Source organism: Vulpes lagopus, chromosome 7 (assembly GCF_018345385.1).
Source record: "Vulpes lagopus strain Blue_001 chromosome 7, ASM1834538v1, whole genome shotgun sequence".
Lineage (NCBI taxonomy): Eukaryota > Metazoa > Chordata > Mammalia > Carnivora > Canidae > Vulpes > Vulpes lagopus.
Window position 1 is genome coordinate 2,405,953 of NC_054830.1, and position 20,164 is coordinate 2,426,116.

A 20,164-nucleotide genomic window follows, 5' to 3' on the forward strand; every position below is an offset into this window, starting at 1 on the left:
TAGTTTAAGCTCTTCAGATGTTTATCTTTACAACTTCATGACGTCACCCTAAATGCTAGTTTGCACTCCGCTTCGTGCCAAGGCGCTGGGTGCGGTGGGTGGCGCAGACTTCCCGAAGACCGTCTCCCGCCACCCTCCATAACACGCCAGCTTATCAGGATGTGGATAAAACCCAAAGGGCCCTGTGATTCTCAAAATGCAGATGCATCATGAGAGTACGCGAATAGTCTCTGGACGTGACGGTAAACATGCTGCAGCTCATCGGCATGTCCAGGTTCTAAGTGAGCTGTGCTGTTCTGCATCAGGATGAAACTGGGCTTCCGGCGGCCTGCTCACGGATGGGATCTTACTTTCAAAGCAGCGTTTCTCCAGTTGGGAATCCTGGAGAAATATTTTCCCCTTAAAAGGGGTCCATGCGTTCATTACTCAATTTGAGCAACGCTGGCGGAACAAATACAAACTTTGGCAAGTGTTTGTTCTTTTGAGCTGGGCTGATGTCAGAAATTTTTCAGTTTCCTGAGCTGAACTGGAACCCGGAGCAGGCCACAGCTATTAAGGCATTAGGTCCTGTTATTTTATTTTATTTTTATTTGCTTTTTTTAAAAAGATTTATTTATTCATGATAGACATAGAGAGAGAGAGAGAGAGAGAGGCAGAGACACAGGAGGAGGGAGAAGCAGGCTCCATGCCAGGAGCCCAACGTGGGACTTGATCCCAGGACCCCAGGATCGCACTCTGGGCCAAAGGCAGGCGCCAAAACGCTGAGCCACCCAGGGGTCCCCGGTCCTGTTATTTTAAATCTGACCAAAGTTTCTTTCTGTTCTCCTTCAAAGTCAGTCCTTAAATTCCCCAGCCAACCACCAGAACGTACGGAGGCAGAGAGAGAGGGTGATGCTTATTACCCGATTTTATTAGAGAGAACTCTTCAACGTAAAAAGGAGGAGGGGCGGTAGGGAGGATAGGGGCCGGGGGCTGCATATGTTATTTGGGGCCAGCAGGACTGCACAGTTAGAGGTGCCCATGGCTCTGGGTTTGAAAGAGACGGCGTTCTGTGCCTGATGAGGCCGCGCTCCGGATTGTCACACCCCAGACCATGGGGGCTGAGCACACGGAACCCCCAGAGAGAATTAAGACACACGAGGTTTGCAGTTTCACTGTGTTGAAATCAGTTCGACCATAAAAACGACATTGGGGGTGGGGACAGGCAATGCAACTGAGCCACCAGAGAAAAGGCGGTGGAGGGCGCTGGCCCGGGGAGCAGACCGAGGGGCTGCAGCGACAGTACCATGGCAAGGGACCCCACCGGGAGTATTGCACTGAGCCAAGTGGTGGAGGGAGGGGCGAGGGGAGGCGGGAGGACGGAGGCTGGAGGCTGGAGGCTGGCAGGGGCTCTCAGGAAGTTGCACCTTGTCAGTCTCAGGAAATGCCTTTTGTTTTCACAGCACAGCAATCCAGACAGTGCCCAGGCTCTCATCTCTCAGGGACAGCAGCCATCGGGGATGAGCCACGAAGGAACTCAGATTTCTATGCTGGGGGCGGGCACAGCTGGGTGGGTCCAGGGCCTTCCTGGGATGGGGAAGGGGGTGGGGGGCGGAGCCTGGGAAAGGCCCTGAATTTGCTACACATTATAAATAAGGTCTTGCCTTCCTGCCCCCACCCCCCACCCCCGGAACATAATAAGCAAACACTCCCACCGGCACAGTCTGCAGACCACGTTTAGCATCCACGTGACAGTTCTCTGAAAAGGGACAAAGAAAGCAACCAACACAAAACAGGTCTCCAAAGGGGTCTCTGGGACCTAACACAAAAATAGAAACATCATGATATCCAGGACGCTTGCAAATTTCTCTCAAGTGTCAGCATCTAAGTGATGCCTTTGTTTCGTGATTCAATTAGGAAAGCCCGCGGGGACCAGAAGGGCTCCCCTCCTGTCTCCTAAAGCTCCAGGTGGCTGTCAGTGTCCTGTGTCCAGGAGGACTGTGCCTGCTGCTCTGGTCATCCCCACAGAACTCACAATGTGCCTGAACATCCGACCTTTGGGGGCTGGGAGGGAACTCCCAATGCCGGCTTTTGGGTGACATGGTTGTCCCTGTCAGTCACCAAGGCCTGAGATACCCCTTCAGACCTCCATCTGCTCAGTCGCCACCTTCCTTGGCGAGAAGGGGTAGGGATGGGCTGACGACTCACAGCATTAAGCCAGGGCACCTGCAGAGATGCTGATCTGAAATCCAGGTGAGGACGCTTTCTGCCTCTGGACAAAGGCTCCTTGGGCAAGAGGGGGAGGACATCACTTTGCTTCTAATCGGGGACACCCACGGGCTTGTTCTGATGGATCCTCTCAGGATTGCCTTCTCTCAGGGCCGCACACTGGCACATTCCCTGGCAGCTCTGGACCGACGGCAGCCAGGCCAACAGGCTCCCTCCAGGCGCAAGAAGAGAGCCAGGCGAGGGGAGATGAGGGACACAGAAAATCAATCTCCTGGATCAGTAGGTTTTCCACCAGGAAGGCAAGGGCCAGGAGAAATTCTTCCAGAAGGCACAGCTTCTGCTCCAAGCCAGCTCCCAGCTCCTCCCAAGCAAGCCAGTGGGGGGCAGAGCGGTTAGGGGGAGACCATCCCCGCCATGCCGCCTCTCAGGAGGTGGGAGTGCATTTCTGTGGGGACAGGATGGACCCTGCCATGCTGTTGGCGCCCACAGTGACGCAGCGAGCTCTCTGAGCCCAAAGGGCGGGGGGGGCTGCCCCTGCTGAGGACAACAAACCGGAAAAAAAAATTTATTTTTCATGAGGAATTTTGTCTCCTATCCTTAACTTGCGTTCATGTCAGCATCTTAAAGAGAAAGCCCAAAGCCCATCCCAGGCCCGGAGGAGCATCTCCTACTGGAAAGCCGAGCAGCGCGAGCACGGGAGGGCCCCTGCTCCAGGACCGGCTCTCGGCAAGTCCCACGGCCTGAGGGCCCAGCGCGCCTCCCCGGCTCAGGCCCTCTTCCAGACACTGAGCGGGCCACGCCGGGAGCACAGACAGGCCCACAGTCCTGAGCTCCGGCGAGAGGGGTGGCCCCCGGCCATACCTGCTCATGAGTCTCCTGGCAGGTGAGGTGGTGGGAAACAGACTCGTAAAGGTTACAGGCTTCGGCAGGGTGGAGAGTCGCCCCCAGACCACTGGTCAGCCACCTCCAAGGTCGATGTCCAGTGCCTGGCCCGGAAACCTGAGCCCCTGGGCTGCGGGTGGGGGCCCTTCCTTCCTCCGCATCCCGTCCAAGTGGAGAGACAGAGCCTCGGAGTGTGGATTTCAGCCGGGGGGGGCACGGCCCCCCGAGCCCACAGGCCTTGTTCCCTCCGGGAGACACATGCAAGCACAGCAAAGAACCACAAAGTGCAGTGGACTTTCTTCTTTTCCCGCGACACGTCCTTTTTTTTTTTTTTTTTTTTATCTTTTTCTAAAAAAGCACACGTGTGCTGCTGTCTTTGTGCAAAGAGTAAGGACCCAAAATAAATACATGATCGGACACTCAGGGAGGTTCACAGTCTCACAGGCATAGGTAGTTGACGGGAGCGGCGGCGGCGGCCGGCGTGCAGCCAGGTCCTGCGGGCGGGCCTCCGGGGAGCAGCCGGGGCGGCGGGCGCTCGGCTCCGGCTCCGGGTCGGTGACTGCATAGAAATTACTGCGGAAGGCAAGGGGGTGGCTGAGGGGCGGAGGGGCGGGGCGGGACGGGACCCCCAGCTGCTGCCCCGCCCCCCGTCTCCCCCTTGGTCCTGGGCAGGTGGCCAAGTGGGGCCAGGAGAGGCCAGGTGGGACCAGGTGGGGTTAGGTGGGGCTAGGGGTGGTCAGGCGGGGTCAGGTGGGGCCAGGCGGGGCCAGGTAGGTCCAGATGGGGTTAGGTGGGGCCAGGCGGGGCCAGGTAGGGCCAGGCGGCCAGGCGGGGTCAGGTGGGGCCAGGCGGGGCCAGGTGGGGCCAGGAGAGGCCAGGTAGGTCCAGGCAGCCAGGCGGGGTCAGGTGGGGCCAGGTGGGGCCAGGCGGGGCCAGGCGGGGCCAGGCGGGGCCAGGTGGGGCCAGGCCGGCTCAGGTGGCCAGGCGTCAGGTGGCCAGGCGGGGCCGGGCAGGCCGAGCGCTGGCCCGAGGCCGAGCGGGGCGCACTTACGGTGTCGCTCTCGCCGTCGGAGGCTGGGTGGGCGTGGGCGTGCGCGCTATAGTGAAGCGGGGAGTACACCCAGCTCCTCTCATCGGTGGGCTGGGCGGGCGGGCGCGCGTGCAGGAAGGGCGCAGAAGAGCAGGGGTGCGAGGAGGCGCGACAGAGGCGACAGGGAGGAAGGAAGAAACAGAAATAAAGGAGGCGGACCCCAACGCGGACGACGAGGCGGCGGCTCAGCCCCTGGCCCCGGCGGGCCTTCCCCCCACCCGGACGGCTCCGGGGCTCCGGGGCTCCGGGCCCTCCGGCGGAGCAGCGGCAGCGCGGGGCTGGCGGCAAGAAGCGGAGCGCGGGGTGCAGCGGAGCTATGGTGGGGGGCCTTTGCTTGCTGTCCCTGTCCCCTCCCCCCTGCTCAGACCCCGCCCCGGTGGGGCACCCCAGCCTCGGGTCCTGCCTGCTGTGTGGCCACCGGGGCCGCCTGCTGGAGCAGGGCCCCGAGACGCCTCCACCGAGGGTCCTGGGTGATGAGGGCAGTCGGGTTGCAGGTGGAGCCCATTTTCTCATGTTGGGGGCGGGAGAGGGGGAGACCGAGGTGCGGGCCACCCAGAGAGCCAGCCACAGGGGGTGGGTCGCTCTTCTCCCAGCTGTCAGGGGAGGGGTCCGTCCCCGTTATGGGTCAGACTCGGGGGTGGGGCAGGGCGCACCTTCCCCCGGCACCCACACCTGTCCCTCCTGGGTCTGTTCTCAGCACCAGAACCCCTGCAGATCCCTTCTCCCTCTTCCTCCTCTTTCCTGGGGATCCCCACCCCCCAGTCTGCAGCGCCCTTGCTCCACCCCTGCCCTGGCTAAACCCGCGGAGGCCACAACCCGAAGAGCCCCCAGACCTGCCCCTCCTCGGTCGGGTCACAACCACGAGCCTCAGCTCTGCAGGGGTGGCTTCCTCAGAGCCTCCTGAAGGACAAGTACGAGCACGCGACCTCCAGGCCTCTCTGGGTGAACCCAGGACCCCCCTGACCTTGCTGCCCTTCAGGGCCCCCGCTGCCTCTCCCCACCTCTGTGCCCCCTCCATCCCGCCCTCCTACAGCTCTGGCTGCAGAACCTGCCCTCACAGGCCAGACCACCGGCACTGGCACCAGGCACCTGGCCCAGGGCCACATGCCCCCTGAAGGCCGTCCATCAGCGGGCAGCCTGGCACAGAGGCGCATAGGCCCTGCTCACCGCTTGGTGGTCACAGCACACCCCGCCCGGCCCCCACCCCAGCCGGCCGGAACCGGTAGTCCGGGAGCATGGGGCGAGGCCTCTTTTGGGGCTGCTCATGCCGTGTCCGACACAGGGCAGCTGCAGCACACATTCGATGCCAGGGCAGCTGCCCCTTTAGGACAAGAATGTGGGACAAAAGAATCTCCATCTGAACTCTGCAAAGAGCTGGCCTCAGGGGAAGGAGGGATCGTGGGCAGCAGGATCCAGAACTCTGCGATGACCCCACTGAAGTGGGGCCAAAGACACATCCTCCCCAGGTCCTAGGGTCTGTGCCCACTCACCTAGCCCTCACGCTTGCTTCCGTTGTGCCCTCTATGGAGCCCCCCTCCTCTTCCCGCCTCCCCACATCCTGAGTGTTTCCTGGTCCGGGTCAACCCCTCTCCAGGCAGCCTCTGCAAATCACTTCCCCAGGGGGCCTCAGGGCCTGCTGTGTGTCCCCAGCTCTTGGATCATCTTCGGGGTGTGGAATCCCTGTCTCAGCAGGACACAGCACGGCAGGAAGGTCTGGGGAAGTGGTTTCCACTTCTTGGGTTTGCTCGGCAGTGCTGGACACCCACTGACGCTCAGAGGCATTTAGGGTAGGAGATGGGAGCCTCTGAGGGGCCTCATCTTGAGAACAAAAATTCCTACTTCAGGTATTCAACTTGTTTTGCCTGCTTGAGTGCTGTGTGGCTCTGGGCAGGTTCCTAGGCCTCTCTGGGCCCCTCATTTATTGCTCATGACGACAGTAACAGGTCCTGATAATACCATGGCTACACGATACCCACAGTGTCCCAAGCACAATAGGTGTCTACTAGACACAGGGGCTGCTTGGGAATTTGGACCCAGATTTTATTTGAACTGTGCCTTCTTGTGGGCTTCCCTGGGGAGCTGAGCCCGTGGTTTCTCCACTATCAAGTAGGTATGGAGATACCACCTCCTCTCTCCTGCAGCGAAGAGCTTGGCTTTGAAGTCCCTTTGCTGACCTACATGACTGCCCACTTCTGCAGGGCAGATGCCCCTTGGGGAGCCACTGGCAGCCAGGTCTGAATATTAGACAAGTGTCGACCGACTTGTCCCTGACTTAGGCAGGCTGGGGAGGGGGCAGAAACAGCCAGGGGCTGGGGTCAGATGCAGACCCCACCACTACGGACAAGTCCCCTTAGCCCTGGCTGTGTGCCTAGCAATGCCCACCTCAGAGGGACCTAGGTGACATCACTGGGGACACATGGCCGGCTTCAGTCGTGGTGATTATTTCCCCAAGTCCCTTCTCAGAGGACGAGGGACAGCCAGGACTTGTGGCTCCCTGCTGCCCAGGGTGGTGGGACAGGGGCTGGGCTCCCTGGAGGCCTGCTGTGGTCACTTACAGTCCCTGAGGAGCTCAGCGTCACGGCCCGCAGTCGGCGATGCCGGGGAGAGTAAATCCAGTACCTCCCATCGGTGAACTGGGCGGGCCGGGCGGGCGGGGGAAGAAGCAAACAGAGGACAGGATGAGGCAACAGGAATCCAGGGGACGGTTAGGTGGGGAGGGTGCTGGGCAGGGGCAGGTAAGCCGATGGCCAAGCAGGAGGTGAGTTTCAGGGTGGCGGGGGTCCCACAGCAGCCCGATACCTTCTCTGCTGCCCACAGGGCCTGGCCGCCCACTTGGGTGTCAGGACCCAGACACACACATAGGATGTGGCCCCCTGGGGCCACCTCACACACTGGTCCACAGGATGGGACACAAACCAAGCCCCCAGGGATGGGGATATGACGGCGGGTGTGTGGACGCAGAGACAGTGCACCTGTTCCTTCTCCAGGCCCAACGGAGGCCCCAAGACAGAGCAGGGTGGTGTTAGCTACACAGCAGCAGCAGCAGCAGCAGCAGCAGCAGCAGGCCCCCAGCTCACTGGCCAACAAGATCGAAGGTCTGGGAGGAGGAGAGGCAGTCCCCCTCATTGCATAAGGCCTTCTGACCTGACCCCTCAGTAGGGCTGCCCGAGGAAGGCAGCCCCAGGACCCACTGGGGCAGGGGGTGCGGTCATTGGACTGGACTTTGCAGGTTACCTGGCTGCCCAGCACCCACCTCACCCAGGCTCCTGGCCCAGCTGTTTGCCTGTGGGAGATGCAGAGTGGGGGAGGCGACCCCCTGCTCTGGAAGAGAGGTCCCAGGTCCCTGGGGGAGGGCCTCTTCTTGCTCCCACAGACCCCGCCCCATCCAGGAGCAGCCATGAGTCCTCAGCCAGTGAGGTTGGCAGCGTGAAGCACACCTACCCCTCGCCACAATTCCCTTGCATCCTTGAGAACAAAACCCGCCTAGCTGCACCCACCACCCAGCGGGAGAAGATCCACATGGTTTGCAGCCCTCAGAGGCTGGCCCGGTGGGGCACGCAGCTTGAGGACTCCAGATGTTTCCTAGGGAGACGCGGAGGCATGGCTAGGGCCTTGCCTGGCGGTGGTCACGAGGCCTAGGGAGGAGGGACAGGGCTGTTCCCTGGTCTTGGAGTGGCCTGGCCTGGCTTGGATGGCGAAGGCAGGGTGCTCCCATGCCATGTGAGCATGTGATGTGAATGTGTGTGAGGGGACACTGGGCGTGCAAGAGTGTATGCATGTGACTGCTGACCAGTCAGTGCACTGTGTCCACGTGGGTGCTCTGTGAGTGTGACTGCAGGAGTGTATGCCTGGTCAGGGGTCTGGTGACGGAAGGAGCTGCGGGGGACTTACAAAGTAGATGTCTGTGGCGGGTGCATCCTCCTCATCTGAGGCCTGGCTGGCGGGCTCCGAGGCCTGGCTGGTGGTTTCTGCTTCGGCAGCCGCACAGGCATGAGCTGGAGAAGCCTCCACCCTGGGGACACGAGGACAGGGGAGTCCTGAGGCAGGGCTCCAGACAGCACCCACACCAGCCCCAGCCTGCACCTGCCTCCTCCCCTCTCATCAGGAGGTCATCATGGGGACAAGAGACTCAGGAAGCCAAATAACTGCCCCCCACCCCCCGCCTCCAAATACCTCTGTGGCGAGGTGGGGAGGATGTGCCCACCCACTAACAGGTGAGCCTCTACTGACTGCTGCTCAAGCACACACGGGTGGGCAGGTCCTGGCCTCACCACTCACCCCTGGCGACCCTGAAGGTCCTTTCCCAACCCTAAGCCTCAAGTAGCCTCACCTGTAAAGAAGGGACACCTAACACCCACCCCACATTGAGGTCAGAACCCCTTTGTAATCTTTACTGAGCATTTGTGATCTTGAAAGAGCCAGGTATCCCGAGTTACGGAAACAGGCTCCAGATGGGAGGGGAGGCGACTCCTAGGTCTCACCTGGTGGCAGGTGGTTGGGGGCACAAGTTCATCTCATGAGCAAAATGCACAGCTCTGAGATGGGAGGGGCACCTATAACCACGGGGCTCTCCAGCCACGTGGGATGGTAGGCTGTTTTGGGGGCAAAGACAGAAAGATCTGTCACATGGCAGGAATTCAGTTAATGGGAAAAAGTGGCTGGTGGCAGAAACCGCTGTGTGTGCACGCGGGCGTCTGTCTGCGTGTCTGCAAAGTAATTCTTGATGGCAACGCGCAGGCGGGGAGTGTGTGTGAACGCTAAGTAAGGGGTCTTGAAAAGAAGAGAAACTTTAGAAGCAGGTGAAGCAGAAATCAACAATGGAAGCAAGAAGAATTTGATAACACAGCAAACACAGAACCAAACAGACCAAACCGAACAAGGGCATAGGCAACTAGATGCCTCGATCAATACACGGGACACAGAACGTTCCTTCCCTCCACAGAAAACACACGTTTCTCCCACATGCCCACTGATTTGGGGGCACCTGGGAGGCTCAGTCGGTGAAGCAGGTCAGGATCCTGCGGTCCTGGTGTTGAGTCCCACATCCTTCCCTCCAGCTCCCTGCTCGGCGGGGAGTCTGATTCTCCCCTCTGCCCCCCCGCCCCCGCTTGTCTCTCTTGAATAAATAAATAAAATCTTTAAAATGATAAATTTTGGGGATCCCTGGGTGGCTCAGCAGTTTAGAGCCTGCCTTTGGCCGAGGACATGATCCTGGAGTCCTGGGATCGAGTCCCACCTCTGGCTTCCTCCAGGGAGCCTGCTTCTCTCTCTCTCTCTGTCTCTCATGAATAAATAAATAAATAAAATCTTTTAAAAAAATAAAATAAAATAGAAAGATAAATTTTGGGGATGCCCGGGTGGCTCAGCGGTTGAGCGTCTGTCCTTGGCTCAGGGCATGATCCTAGGGTCCTGGGATCCAATCCCATGTCGGGGTCCCTGGAGGGAGCCTGCTTTTCCCACTGCCTGTGTCTCTGCCTCTTTCTCTTTTTCTGTGTCTCACGGATAAATAAATAAAATCCTTTAATAAAAATTTTGTATTCAATCATGAAGGCTTTGATCTGTTTTTTAAATATACGTCAATTTCTTTAAGGCCGCTTTCTTCAACTTATAACTAAAGACGTATAGGGGGATCCCTGGGTGGCTCAGGGGTTTGGCGCCTGCCTTTGGCCCAGGGCGCGATCTTGGAGTCCCGGGATCGAGTCCCGCGTCGGGCTCCCGGCATGGAGCCTGCTTCTCCCTCCTCCTGTGTCTCTGCCTCTCTCTCTCTCTATGTCTATCATAAATAAATAAATAAATCTTTAAAAAAAAATAAATAAAGACGTATAGAAATCAGCCCTGAAAATATAAACAGGTCTTCAAATCCTGGAAAGTTGAGAGACACTTCTAAAACCCTACAGCAGGGTGTCCCCCCGGCACCCGGCGGGTGGGGGGGCAGGGTCACGCCCGGTGGCTGAGAGCCACTGCCCCGGATCAAGGAGCCGGTAGAGAACTGCCCCACGCGAACCCAGCAGAAGGGGCGGCCGCAGGCGCCTCCCCGTTGAGGGAAAGGCCCGAGCAGGGAGAGGAACCAGGGGCGGGAAGGCAGGTGCTCCGCAGGAGAAGCAGTGGACGTAGGAACAGACACCCGGGCAGGGGGCTGCATCCAGAGGCTCCCTGGGGAACCGGAAAGCCCCCTCCCGCAACCCGGGGCTCAGGGCAGAAAGGGTGAGGAACCCCGGGAGACCCGAGGCCCCCCAGGGGCCCCTGCAGACTGCCTGGTTCCCACGCCCTGTACCGCCCCTTTCCAGTGGGAGGCCCCATTCCCAGGCTCTCCCCGCTTCGGCTCCCCCGCCCCGTCCACAACCTGGACTACATCCCCCAGCCTGCCTTGCTGCCAGCTGGCCACGTGACTGCGCTTAGCCAATCGGATCGGACCGAGCGCGCGGTGCCGGGGTGGGCGATGCGACACTCACCCCGCGTCCTCTTCAGTGGGGACCACGATCTCCACGCTGCACGCGGGCTCCACCTGCACCGTGATCTGCTGCAGGTCCTCCTCTGCATGTGTCTCCTCCTGGGGCCTGGAGGCAGTGGGAAACTGCACCTCACTCTCTCCTCACCCTAACCCTGCCCCCAGGGGCAAGCTCCAGGCCAGCTCAGATCTCCAGCCCTGGTGGGAAGCCGGGGGGCCTCCATGGGGTGCTCTCTCTGGGTGCCATCTGACCAGTGCTCTGGGCTGGTCCAGCTCACCCCTGGTCCTGTGGGTGTCATGCCCACCTGGGGTCTGCAATGGGGGCAGGGACTGGTTGTCCACCTGAGACCATCTTGTGACTCTGGTACCAGCAGAGGCATAATGCATAGGGTGGGATCCTGCCCACCCTCCTGGGGGGAAGCTGCACATGGGCCTGGGGCCTGGACTGGGGGTGGGGTGGCTCCAGGGCTTTCAAGGTCCAGGCCCCTGATGCAGGTGGGTCAGAACATTCCGGCAGCCAGGCATGCAGAAGCTCTCTGGATGGATGGCAGCATCAGAGAGCAGAAAGGTCGCTGAGGTGGGAGCAAGCAGCAGGAGAGAGAAGTGCATTCTGCCAAATGCCAAGTGCTTTGTGCTGTAACTTTTTTTTTAATGGCCAGAATAATTGCCCCAAAACTAAGGAAAGCAAGCCCTATTCACTGTGGTCGGGATGGCAAGATCAGGCAAGTGCAACCACCGAAGTGCCCCCGAGGGCAGGCTACATTCTGTCAGACAGAACCCGCAGGCGCTCCCCCCAGCTCACAGATGACCTTTATCTGCTAAGTGCACAAAGCAAGAGGCCTGCAGGGGCAGAGAGCTGCGCTGGTGTCAAGACCAAAGGCAAAAACAGGCCTGTAGGTTTGTTTTCTCATATAGTCATAAAATATTTCTAGAAAAATAAAAAACCCATCCAGGGACTACTCCCACGGAGGGGAAGGGGCACGGGGCAGGGGGAGGTTTTTCACTATATTGTCTTTTGTACCACTTAGAATAAAAATATGTAAAAATTATTTAAAAAAGGATCAACAAGCAGGTTCAGGGGAGGGGTCCTCTGGCCCCTCTGGGGGTCTGTGTGGAGAGACAGAGAGGACCACAAAGTAACTCAAGATTCTGTGATGTTCTAGAGTCTAACTTAAAGCTGTGCCCAGGGGAGTGGCCAGAGAGGCGGGACTCTGGGTGGAAAAGTGCAGGAGTGCCTCAGGGGAGGCCGGACTGTGGGGGCGGTCGGGGTCTGGGGGGGAAGCTGGGGTCTCAGCTCACCGGCCATCGGGTCCTGAAGACTGTGTGCGCCTCCTGCAGAAAGACGCAAGCAGGTGGATCAGGTTGGGGAGGCCGCCCGCCCGGCCCCTCCCGCGGAGGATGCGCACTCCCCACCCCTGCCTCACGGAGGGAGAGGCCCCAGGCTCCTCACCGGTACCGAGGCTGCTCTGATGACTCCGAGGGAGATCGCTCCGGGATGGAGAGAGACGTGGAGGACAGGGTTGTAGCGATGGAGGCGGTGGTGGCCTCCTCAAAAGACGGCGGCGTGCAGGGCAGGAGGTCGGGCCGACCTGTGGGGAGGAGGTTGTGGGCGCTGCGGCAGCCAGGCCCCCTCACCAGCCCTCCCAGGCCTCTGGCTCCACCTGCAGCTTGGCTCACCTTCAGCAGCCTGTGCCCCGCCCCACCTGCCACCCAACACTCCATTCTGCTTGGCAGCTTTAAGAGGACAAATACGCTCGAATTTACTGTCGGCACCAAGGTTTCGGTAGCCCACTACTCTCAAACTGCAATCGAAACCCTCCTCAGGCCCATAGGTCCTGCTGGAGGCCCACTTCCTCCCTCTCTCCTTCCCTGACTTTGCTCCAACCACACAGGTGTCCTGCTGTCCCTCCAACACAGCAGCCCCAGGGCCTCTGCATGTGCGGTTTCTCCCTTCCTTTATGCTATTCCACCCAGCCCCTCCGTGCCTGGAATCTCTGACTCTTTAACCCTGGGAACTGGGGGGAACCTTCCAAAACATCATGCCCAATTCCATCAAATGCTTCATGCCTCTAGGTCTCCGGGTGTCTGGTGATGGGGTGGGTCACCTCCCTGGTGGCACCTTCTCTGTTTAGCTCTCCCTGTGGCAGTCTCAGCTGCTCCCCCTCCCCACGTGGCCTCAGATCTTTGGCTGGGCTGGGGGTGACTGTGACCCAGGCCCCTCCCGTCCAGGTAGCCAGCCTCAGTAAACCCTTCCTCACACTGTCCCTTAGCCCCAGGGACAGCACCTGTCTCCAGCAGCCCCCTTATCTCTCCCATCACCAAAGCACCCAGTCACCTTCGTCCTCCAGCGTGGGGTAGCTGCGGGCCCCCCGGAGATCGTACTGTGCGTCCTCCCGCTCGCTGGGGATCTGGCTGGCCGAGAAGGCAGCTGTGGGTCCCAGGGGCTTGACAGCCAGCAAGGCCCCACGGCCCTTCTTGGACGGTGAAGATTTCAGGGCTGTGGACGGTGGAGAGGTGGAGTGATGCTTGGGGCAGCCTAAGAGCCAAGGCAGCACCGAGGCAGGCCCCCCCAGCCCCGGCCCTCCTCCGCACGGAAGCCTGGTTGGTGCCCCCCGAGGCCCGCTGCCTGCACACAGGACCCCCCGCTGCCCGGCCTCCAGCGTGGGCAAGAAGCAACATTCTCTGTGCAGAAAACCCTGCCCTGCTCTCTACCCAGCTCTGCCTGGAGGTCCCAGGCGGCCCTGTCCTGCGGCCCGCCCTGCCCGTGGCCTCCACTTTCACACGAGGACACAGAAAGCCTTGGGGCATGCGGGGTCAGCACCAAGGGCCAGGATCCAACCCAGGACAGAGCCTGGGGAACGGGGCTCGCCCTAGCGTCACCGTCTGCAGCAACAGGGTGGGATAAAGCGGGTGAGCCCCGTGGCACCCCCCGCACCAGGCCTCGCCCATCCGCTCCTGCTGTGAGCTCTGCTCCCAGGATGGCCACAGCTCCCAGCACACACGTGCTGGATTCCCTGTACGCGGCCCTCCCGTCCCTGGAGGCTGGCAAGCGCCCCTGGACCACAGTGAGGGTGACGCCCCAGGCAAGGTTCTCATCTGCTCACGTGGACGGTACGCTCACGTGGATGAACCACCCGCTCTCAGGAGACAAACGCCAGAACTGTGGCGTTTGCACACTTCCCCAATGTGAACAATATAAATAATCCCCCTGCCATCGAGTTCCAGCTACTGGCTAGATGTCAAAGAACTTGGGGTCGCGTTGGCACCATGACTGGCTCCAGGTGACCGGAGCTGGGTCACCACCCACACACACCTGGCGGAAAGGTGGGGTTCCATCGCTCCTGCAGGTCGAAGCCTGGACGGTAAAGTGCATGCCCACGAACACTGAACACCTGCTGCGTGCCAGGGACATACAGTGACCAAGGCTGACAAGCACGCTGCCTTCTGGCGGCCCAGGGGGCAGATGCCAGGCAGGCACATGGGGACAGAGACAGGCCCTATCAGGCAGCACGTGGGATCCTGGCCTGGGATGTGCACCAGGGTCTGGGACTCGAGGCCCAGTGCAGACAAGGGACCTCCCGAGGCCACCCCTGGAGCACGGGCACCTCTGTCCTGTGCCCTCCCTAACAATGCCCGGTCTGGCTGATGACGGGCTGCCTCCATGCCCACTAAGGCCACGTGTCCTTGGTGATGCCATGAGGCTGCAGGTGATGCCCTTGAGGACCGGTATAGGGCCAAATGCACCCGTTTCGTGTGTAAACACATCTTGCCCTCACAGCTCTGTACAGACAGGCAAACCAAGGCACGGGGTAGGGCATCACCCACTGGAGGTCACACAGGCAGGATGCAGTGGGGCCAGGACCTCAAGCTCAGACAGTGGGCACCGGGCCCATGAGGGTGGCACCCTGACCACCCTGCTCTCTGGACCTCGTCCCTGAGCCAGGCCCAAGGATGGCCAGGCAGCGGGAGGAGGTGCTCTGGGTTCACCGCACTCTTGGCCACCCCGCCTCCCCGCTCCGCACCCCAGGGCCCTCCTGCCAAAGGGCCTGGGAAGCTCACAGGAATTCTTCCGGAAGACTGTGTTGCTCATGAACTTGAAGAAGCGCTCTGCATAGAAGCTGGGCCGGTGTACAGAGACAGTGTCCTGGGAAGAGAAGTGGGGCCCGAGGGCAAGAAGGGCTGAGTGCCACCAGGCCGCCAGGAGCTCCCCGTGTCCCGCAGGACGGCCCAGGCCACAGTGGCGGGACAGGGAGATGGGTCCACGGCACGGGGCTGCCTGGGAGACCCAAGGACCAGGTAACAGTGGCAGGGAGGGGGCCCGTCAGGAAGGGGGGCCTGGCACACAGCCAGTGCTCCAGTGTAATGCTGGACCCCGAAAGGCGGGGACTCCTTGCTCCTCCCCAGGGGCCAGTGTCCCTGGCCTCCATGGCACAGTCTCCCCTCGGCACTGCGCACGCCAGCCCCGGCGCTGTGGGAGCCTAGCACAATCCCTGCCCCCACCTCTTGATGCTGGGAAGCTCCCCCAGGCGTGAGGACCACAGATGTGGCCCGGTCCTCCCCCCACTATAACGTAACAGGATCCGCAGGGACATGCGGGCTCCAGAATGCACGCTATGGTGAGCATCCTTGCTGCCGCGAGGCGTGACCGCATGCTCTGGCAGACAGCGTGGGAGCCGAGGCGGGGACAGAGGCAGCCTGCGGGGCTGGGGGCGACGGTCACGCCCGGGGGTGTGCAGCGACACGCAGGAAGGACCTGGGCCTCCACTCCACCGGCCACTCCTCCTGCCCCAGACCGCTCACGCCTGTGTGGTCACTGTGATCAACATCTGGACCCCGGGAGCTGACGCAAACCCCACTTCAGAGATTACTAGTGGCCTCGCCAGGACTTGGCAGCTCTCGTCTGTCATGGCCTCGTAACCTGCGGAACAGCTTCCTGCTCGCCGGCTGCCACCTGGACCTTCCCGGTGCACTCTCCAGAAGCTCCCGCCTAGACCCTCCAAACACTCTGAGGGGTGTCGGGGGCTTGCTGGGATTTCTGACTTTACAGACTATGCAAACACACACAGCCCTTAGCACTTTAGTAAGAACTGGTCTGCAGGGGGGCACGGGAGGGGAGGTGTGCACCCGAGGCACCAGCCAGCTTGTCAGCACCACTGGACCGGGGCTGGACCAGGGCTGCCTGGGGCCCCCAGGTGGGCTCTGTTTGCTCCCCAACCGTTGGTCCTCAGTCTTTCATATCTGAGAATCGCCCACTCCCAGCATCCAAGCTACTCTCACGCAGTGGAGCCATTCTGGAGCAGGCCACATGCCCCCAGGGCAACGGGTCACGCTGCACGGCCCCTGGGTGTGGCCAGTGCCCAAGACCCCCTCCGTATCGCACGTGTCCACAATGGCCCGACCTTCCTGCCAGGCTGTCCTTGGGAATCCTTCCCACTCCGCCTCCGAGAAGCCTTCCTGTACCGCTCACCAGTGGAGGTCAGACCCCTCACTGGAGAGCCTGTGGCTGCCGCCTGTGCTTTCCCGTCCTGACCCCGAGCCCCTGGCCTGTGACTGCCAAGTCACAGGGCCGCCCCCACTGGACGGAGACTCCAGGGAGGAGGGAACATGTCTCTTGTCGTGGCCCCGGGTGGTCATTATGTTTGTGGATTGATGGATGAACACTCACCCCATCGTGGACAAGAGCCTTCCAAGTATGTTCCAGCTTCTTGATGAACCTGCAGAGAAAAGAAATACCTGAACACCTGCCAAACTTTCAGGCCCAGTGGCTCCCAGTGGGGCACTGGGCCATGTCTGGGGACGTGTGGGGTCACCACGACTGGGAGTGCTCCTGGGACTGAGTGGGTGGGGGAGCCCTGGTCCAGAGGAGCTGAGGCTGCCTGCTGCACCCGCCAGAAGCCGCCTCCCTCCTGTCCACTTGTCCCCCTCCAGGCCTGCTGGCAGCTCCTACCACTGCTGCTCTTGGAACGGAAGTGAAAAGGCCATGGTGCTTGGCCCCCTGTGGGGGACGGAGGGCCAGCGCCTCCCAGAGCACGTCCTTCCCCTCTCCTCATGGCCTGAGCCCCGGGCCCCCCTGCTGGAACTACTGTCCTGCACTGTGGCTCTAACTAGGCCCCTGCACATGTGGGCTGGGGAGAGTGTTGCCTCCTCCAGACAGCCCTCCTGGACACCCCCTAGCCCGCAGTGGTGGAGGGTCCTCTCCTCAGCACACCCCCCATGACACCCCTGCCCCAGGATGGGTTTGTGGCTGCCTGACACACACAGGCCCCTCTCCTTGCCTCCACTTGGAGCCTCTGCAGAAACCTTGCTCTGCTACCTCAGAAGCTTCCTAATCCTGCCCTAAATTGAGAGGGACATTCTGCAGCAGACATCGGCCTCAGGCAGGAAATCAACAGGCTGTGAGTCTGAGCGTCTGACGGGCAGGAGTCGCGTTTTGATTTAGGAAGCAGAGACCACGAGGAAGAAAAGACCCAAGGCCCAGTGGGCTCCCGAGGCGGAGGGCAGGGAGCAGGGGCCGCCCGCCCACAACATCCCCTGGGTCCTGTTGGCCCGAGCACGAGGACATACGCTACCCTCAGGACAACACGTTCATTGGCAAAGCCTCGTGAAGGACAAGCACAGGGCAGCCCGGTGGCTCAGCAGTTTAGCGCTGCCTTCAGCCCAGGGCCTGACCCTGGAGACCCGGGATCGAGTCCCACGTCGGGCTCCCTGCATGGAGCCTGCTTCTCCCTCTGCCTGTGTCTCTGCCCCTCTCTATGTCTCTCATGAATAAATAAAAAAAATCTTAAAAAAAAAATTAAAAAAAAGGTGAGCACAGACGACGGGGCTGCTGACCCCCCAGCTGTAAGCTGCGCGAGGCTGGAGTATCTGTCCCTCAGGCTCTGCCACATTCGAGATCATGACATGTGGCACCAGCCACGAGCGTGTACTTCTGCCCCCGCGTGAGCAGCCCAGGGATGCCGGGCTTTGTGGCCACGAACGAGCTTCCATCCTGCTCAGTGTAGCCCAGCGCTTGGCACACAGCAGGTGCTCAATAGACAGGGGAGCTGGTGACAGCCCGTCCCCCACGCCAGCCTCAGCCTCTACCTGACGTGGGCTCTCACCGCACTCCTAGCACAGATCCTCACGCGGAGTCACCATCTGGTCAGGGACCAGATGCCTCCCCTCAGGGCTGGGGAGGAGGGTGTGCTAAGGAAGGCTGGACCGCAGAGGGTACGCTGCTCCTGTGAGCAGGCGAGTGTATTGGGGGAAAGGAGAGGCAGGGCAGGGAGAAGGTGGGAGGGGAGAAGGCAGGGGCAGAGGGAGGCAGGGCAGGGGGGGCAGGGGCGGGGGGGAGGCAGGGCAGGCGCCCACCTGTAGGACTGCAGAATGTCGATGATGCCAATATGCAGCAGCAGACGCTCCCCTCGGCCATTCACGGCGGGAATCCCACCCATCCTGGGGGGAGAGGGGGAGAGTACCCTCTTTAGCACCCCACAGAGCCAGACCACATGGGAGGGCACCAGGCACTAGCCCTGCCCCGAGCCCCCCTGCTAGAGCCCAGCCTGCACCCCCATGCTCCCTGCAGGCGGCAGCGCAGCTGGGACTGAGCCGCTCCCCTCCTCTGGGGCACTCGAGGCTGGAGGCCGCCGAAGGGTCCGGCACCCACACGCCCATGCGCACGCACACGCACACCCATGCACGTGCATGCACACGCTCACCACGGGCAGGGCCACCAGGGCTTCTGGGTGCCGACCGGGGAGTTAGTTGCTTCACTCAGCCCCCGGCCCACATGTGCCAGGCCCAGCAGGATTAGTGAGGTCACACAACACAGCCACTGTCCTCAGGTCACCAATGACCCCAGACCCGCTGGCCCAGGCCCCCCGCAGGCTCAGCTCACTGCACTCCACGCACTGCTGAGCTCACCTGCACACCCCGCCAGCCCCTGCCAGGCCCCGTACAGATCCTACAAACACCAAGATGGTTGGAGGTGGGCTAGCCGCGCCAGGCCCTGCTGCTCCCCAGCCTGCCCTGCGGGGGCCGGGCTCAGCTCCTCCTCTGGCCCCCCTGCAGCTGCTGGCCAAGTGTGGTGACCAGGCCACAGGCAAGCCTCAGCCCCGTCACCAGCCGGCTGTGCACCCAGGACAGCTGCTTCTGCCTCTGAGCCCCCGTGTCCCCAGCTACAGTGGGGGTGACGCCCCCTCCTTCACCAGCCACCCCCCCCATGATGGTCGCCAGTATGGTCAGCGTGTGGTGATGAGAAGTCACCCTTGACACCTGCCTACAGCAGCAGTCCCCACCCAGGAAGTGCCTTCCACAAGCTCTGGACAATGTCTGGAGACATCTGTGGTCCTCACGATGGGGGTCACTCCTGGCACCGAATGGGTGGGGGTCGGGGAGGCTGCTCAGCCCCCCAGGGCCCAGACAACGACCCAGCCCAGCATCCACAGTGCTGGGAGGGAGGGAGGGGCACCGTGCGAGCCTATCTCCCCCCAGAGCCGAGCCCCATGGCAGGACTGGGTCAGCCCGCCAATCCGAGCCATGAGCTCGTCCTCCATCACGGCTGCCCGTCCCTGGGGCTGTGGGTCTGACGGCCCGTGGCAGGAGCCCACCCCCGTGCCCAGCGCCACACCCTCTTCAACGCCTTTCCAGTTTTGCTTCGGACGGTGGTGCTTTACCCCGTTCTGGGGCCCGCCAGGAGGAGGGGGCAGCTGTGCTTCCCGCAGGGCCAGCCAATGGCCTCAGCCCGCTGGCCTGCTCATCCACGTGTGGGGGTCTGTGTGTCCACACGTGTGACCCCTATGGGGCCTGCCAGGTGGGCGCCACTGCTCTGGTTCCCACACCCCGAACTGGCTGCAGACGGGCTTCTGGACTCATCTGCTCTGTGGTCTCTTGCCCCCCGGCCACCCTCCCCCTACCCCCGCCTGCCTCACACCTGCCAAAGGGGTGTGGGCAGAGGAGCTAGACGCCCCGCTGGCCCCGGGCCACCTACGTGTCGTCCGACTCGATGGCCTCCCCGCGCGCGGCCCCGCCCTGGATGGACTCCATGGCCGTGGAGTACAGGGCCTTCTGGCCCAGAGGCCGCTTCTCGTCTGCGGTGCTCTGGGCGCCCTCAGCCTGCCGCTCGCGCTCCTGCTGGTCGATGTTGTGCACGCCCAGGAGCAGGCTGTAGTCCATGATCTTGAAGCTCTCCAGCACCTGCCAGAGGTGGGGGTCAAGAGATCAAGCTCTCCGTCCCCATCCCCAAACCCGGCCTGGCGCGACCCCAAGCCACGTCTGGGTCTGGGCCCACTCAGCCACGTGAGGGCCGATCCCCACTGCACAGACCGTGAAGAGACCAAGGGGCCAGGCCTCCAATCGGGGCCGGGACAGGGTGTGTCCTTCCTCCCGGCAGAACTCCCACCTGCCTGGTGACAGCTGAGGAGCCCGGGTGTTCCCGGCCCCAGTGTCTCTGACATCGGGGCTTAGGGGAGCACGAAGTCCTCAGAGGTCTGGGGGGGTCCTCTGGGGAGATCATGCAGTTTTCAGAGGCCTGGGAGCCAGGAGTGGTGGGCTGGGGG

At 61.6% G+C, this 20,164-nt stretch overlaps 1 protein-coding gene across 8 annotated transcripts in view; it reads right to left on the minus strand.

Moving 5' to 3' along the window:
- Nucleotides 1-889: 889 nt before the first annotated feature.
- PIP5K1C (phosphatidylinositol-4-phosphate 5-kinase type 1 gamma) overlaps nucleotides 890-20,164 on the minus strand; it is a 49,228-nt gene continuing 29,953 nt past the window's right edge. For 5 of the 8 annotated variants that reach the window (XM_041761024.1, XM_041761028.1, XM_041761031.1 and 2 more), the window contains 12 exons: nucleotides 19,597-19,802; nucleotides 17,979-18,062; nucleotides 16,294-16,342; nucleotides 14,688-14,772; nucleotides 12,964-13,125; nucleotides 12,079-12,217; nucleotides 11,928-11,960; nucleotides 10,633-10,737; nucleotides 8,072-8,192; nucleotides 6,736-6,813; nucleotides 4,142-4,231; nucleotides 890-3,663 (listed from right to left, as the gene is read on the minus strand). In XM_041761024.1, the coding sequence (XP_041616958.1) occupies nucleotides 3,661-3,663; nucleotides 4,142-4,231; nucleotides 6,736-6,813; nucleotides 8,072-8,192; nucleotides 10,633-10,737; nucleotides 11,928-11,960; nucleotides 12,079-12,217; nucleotides 12,964-13,125; nucleotides 14,688-14,772; nucleotides 16,294-16,342; nucleotides 17,979-18,062; nucleotides 19,597-19,802 (1,155 nt within the window). In that variant the 3' untranslated portion in view covers nucleotides 890-3,660. The remainder of the gene's footprint in view (nucleotides 3,664-4,141; nucleotides 4,232-6,735; nucleotides 6,814-8,071; nucleotides 8,193-10,632; nucleotides 10,738-11,927; nucleotides 11,961-12,078; nucleotides 12,218-12,963; nucleotides 13,126-14,687; nucleotides 14,773-16,293; nucleotides 16,343-17,978; nucleotides 18,063-19,596; nucleotides 19,803-20,164) is intronic. The other 3 variants (XM_041761025.1, XM_041761026.1, XM_041761032.1) reach the window with 3 other exon arrangements.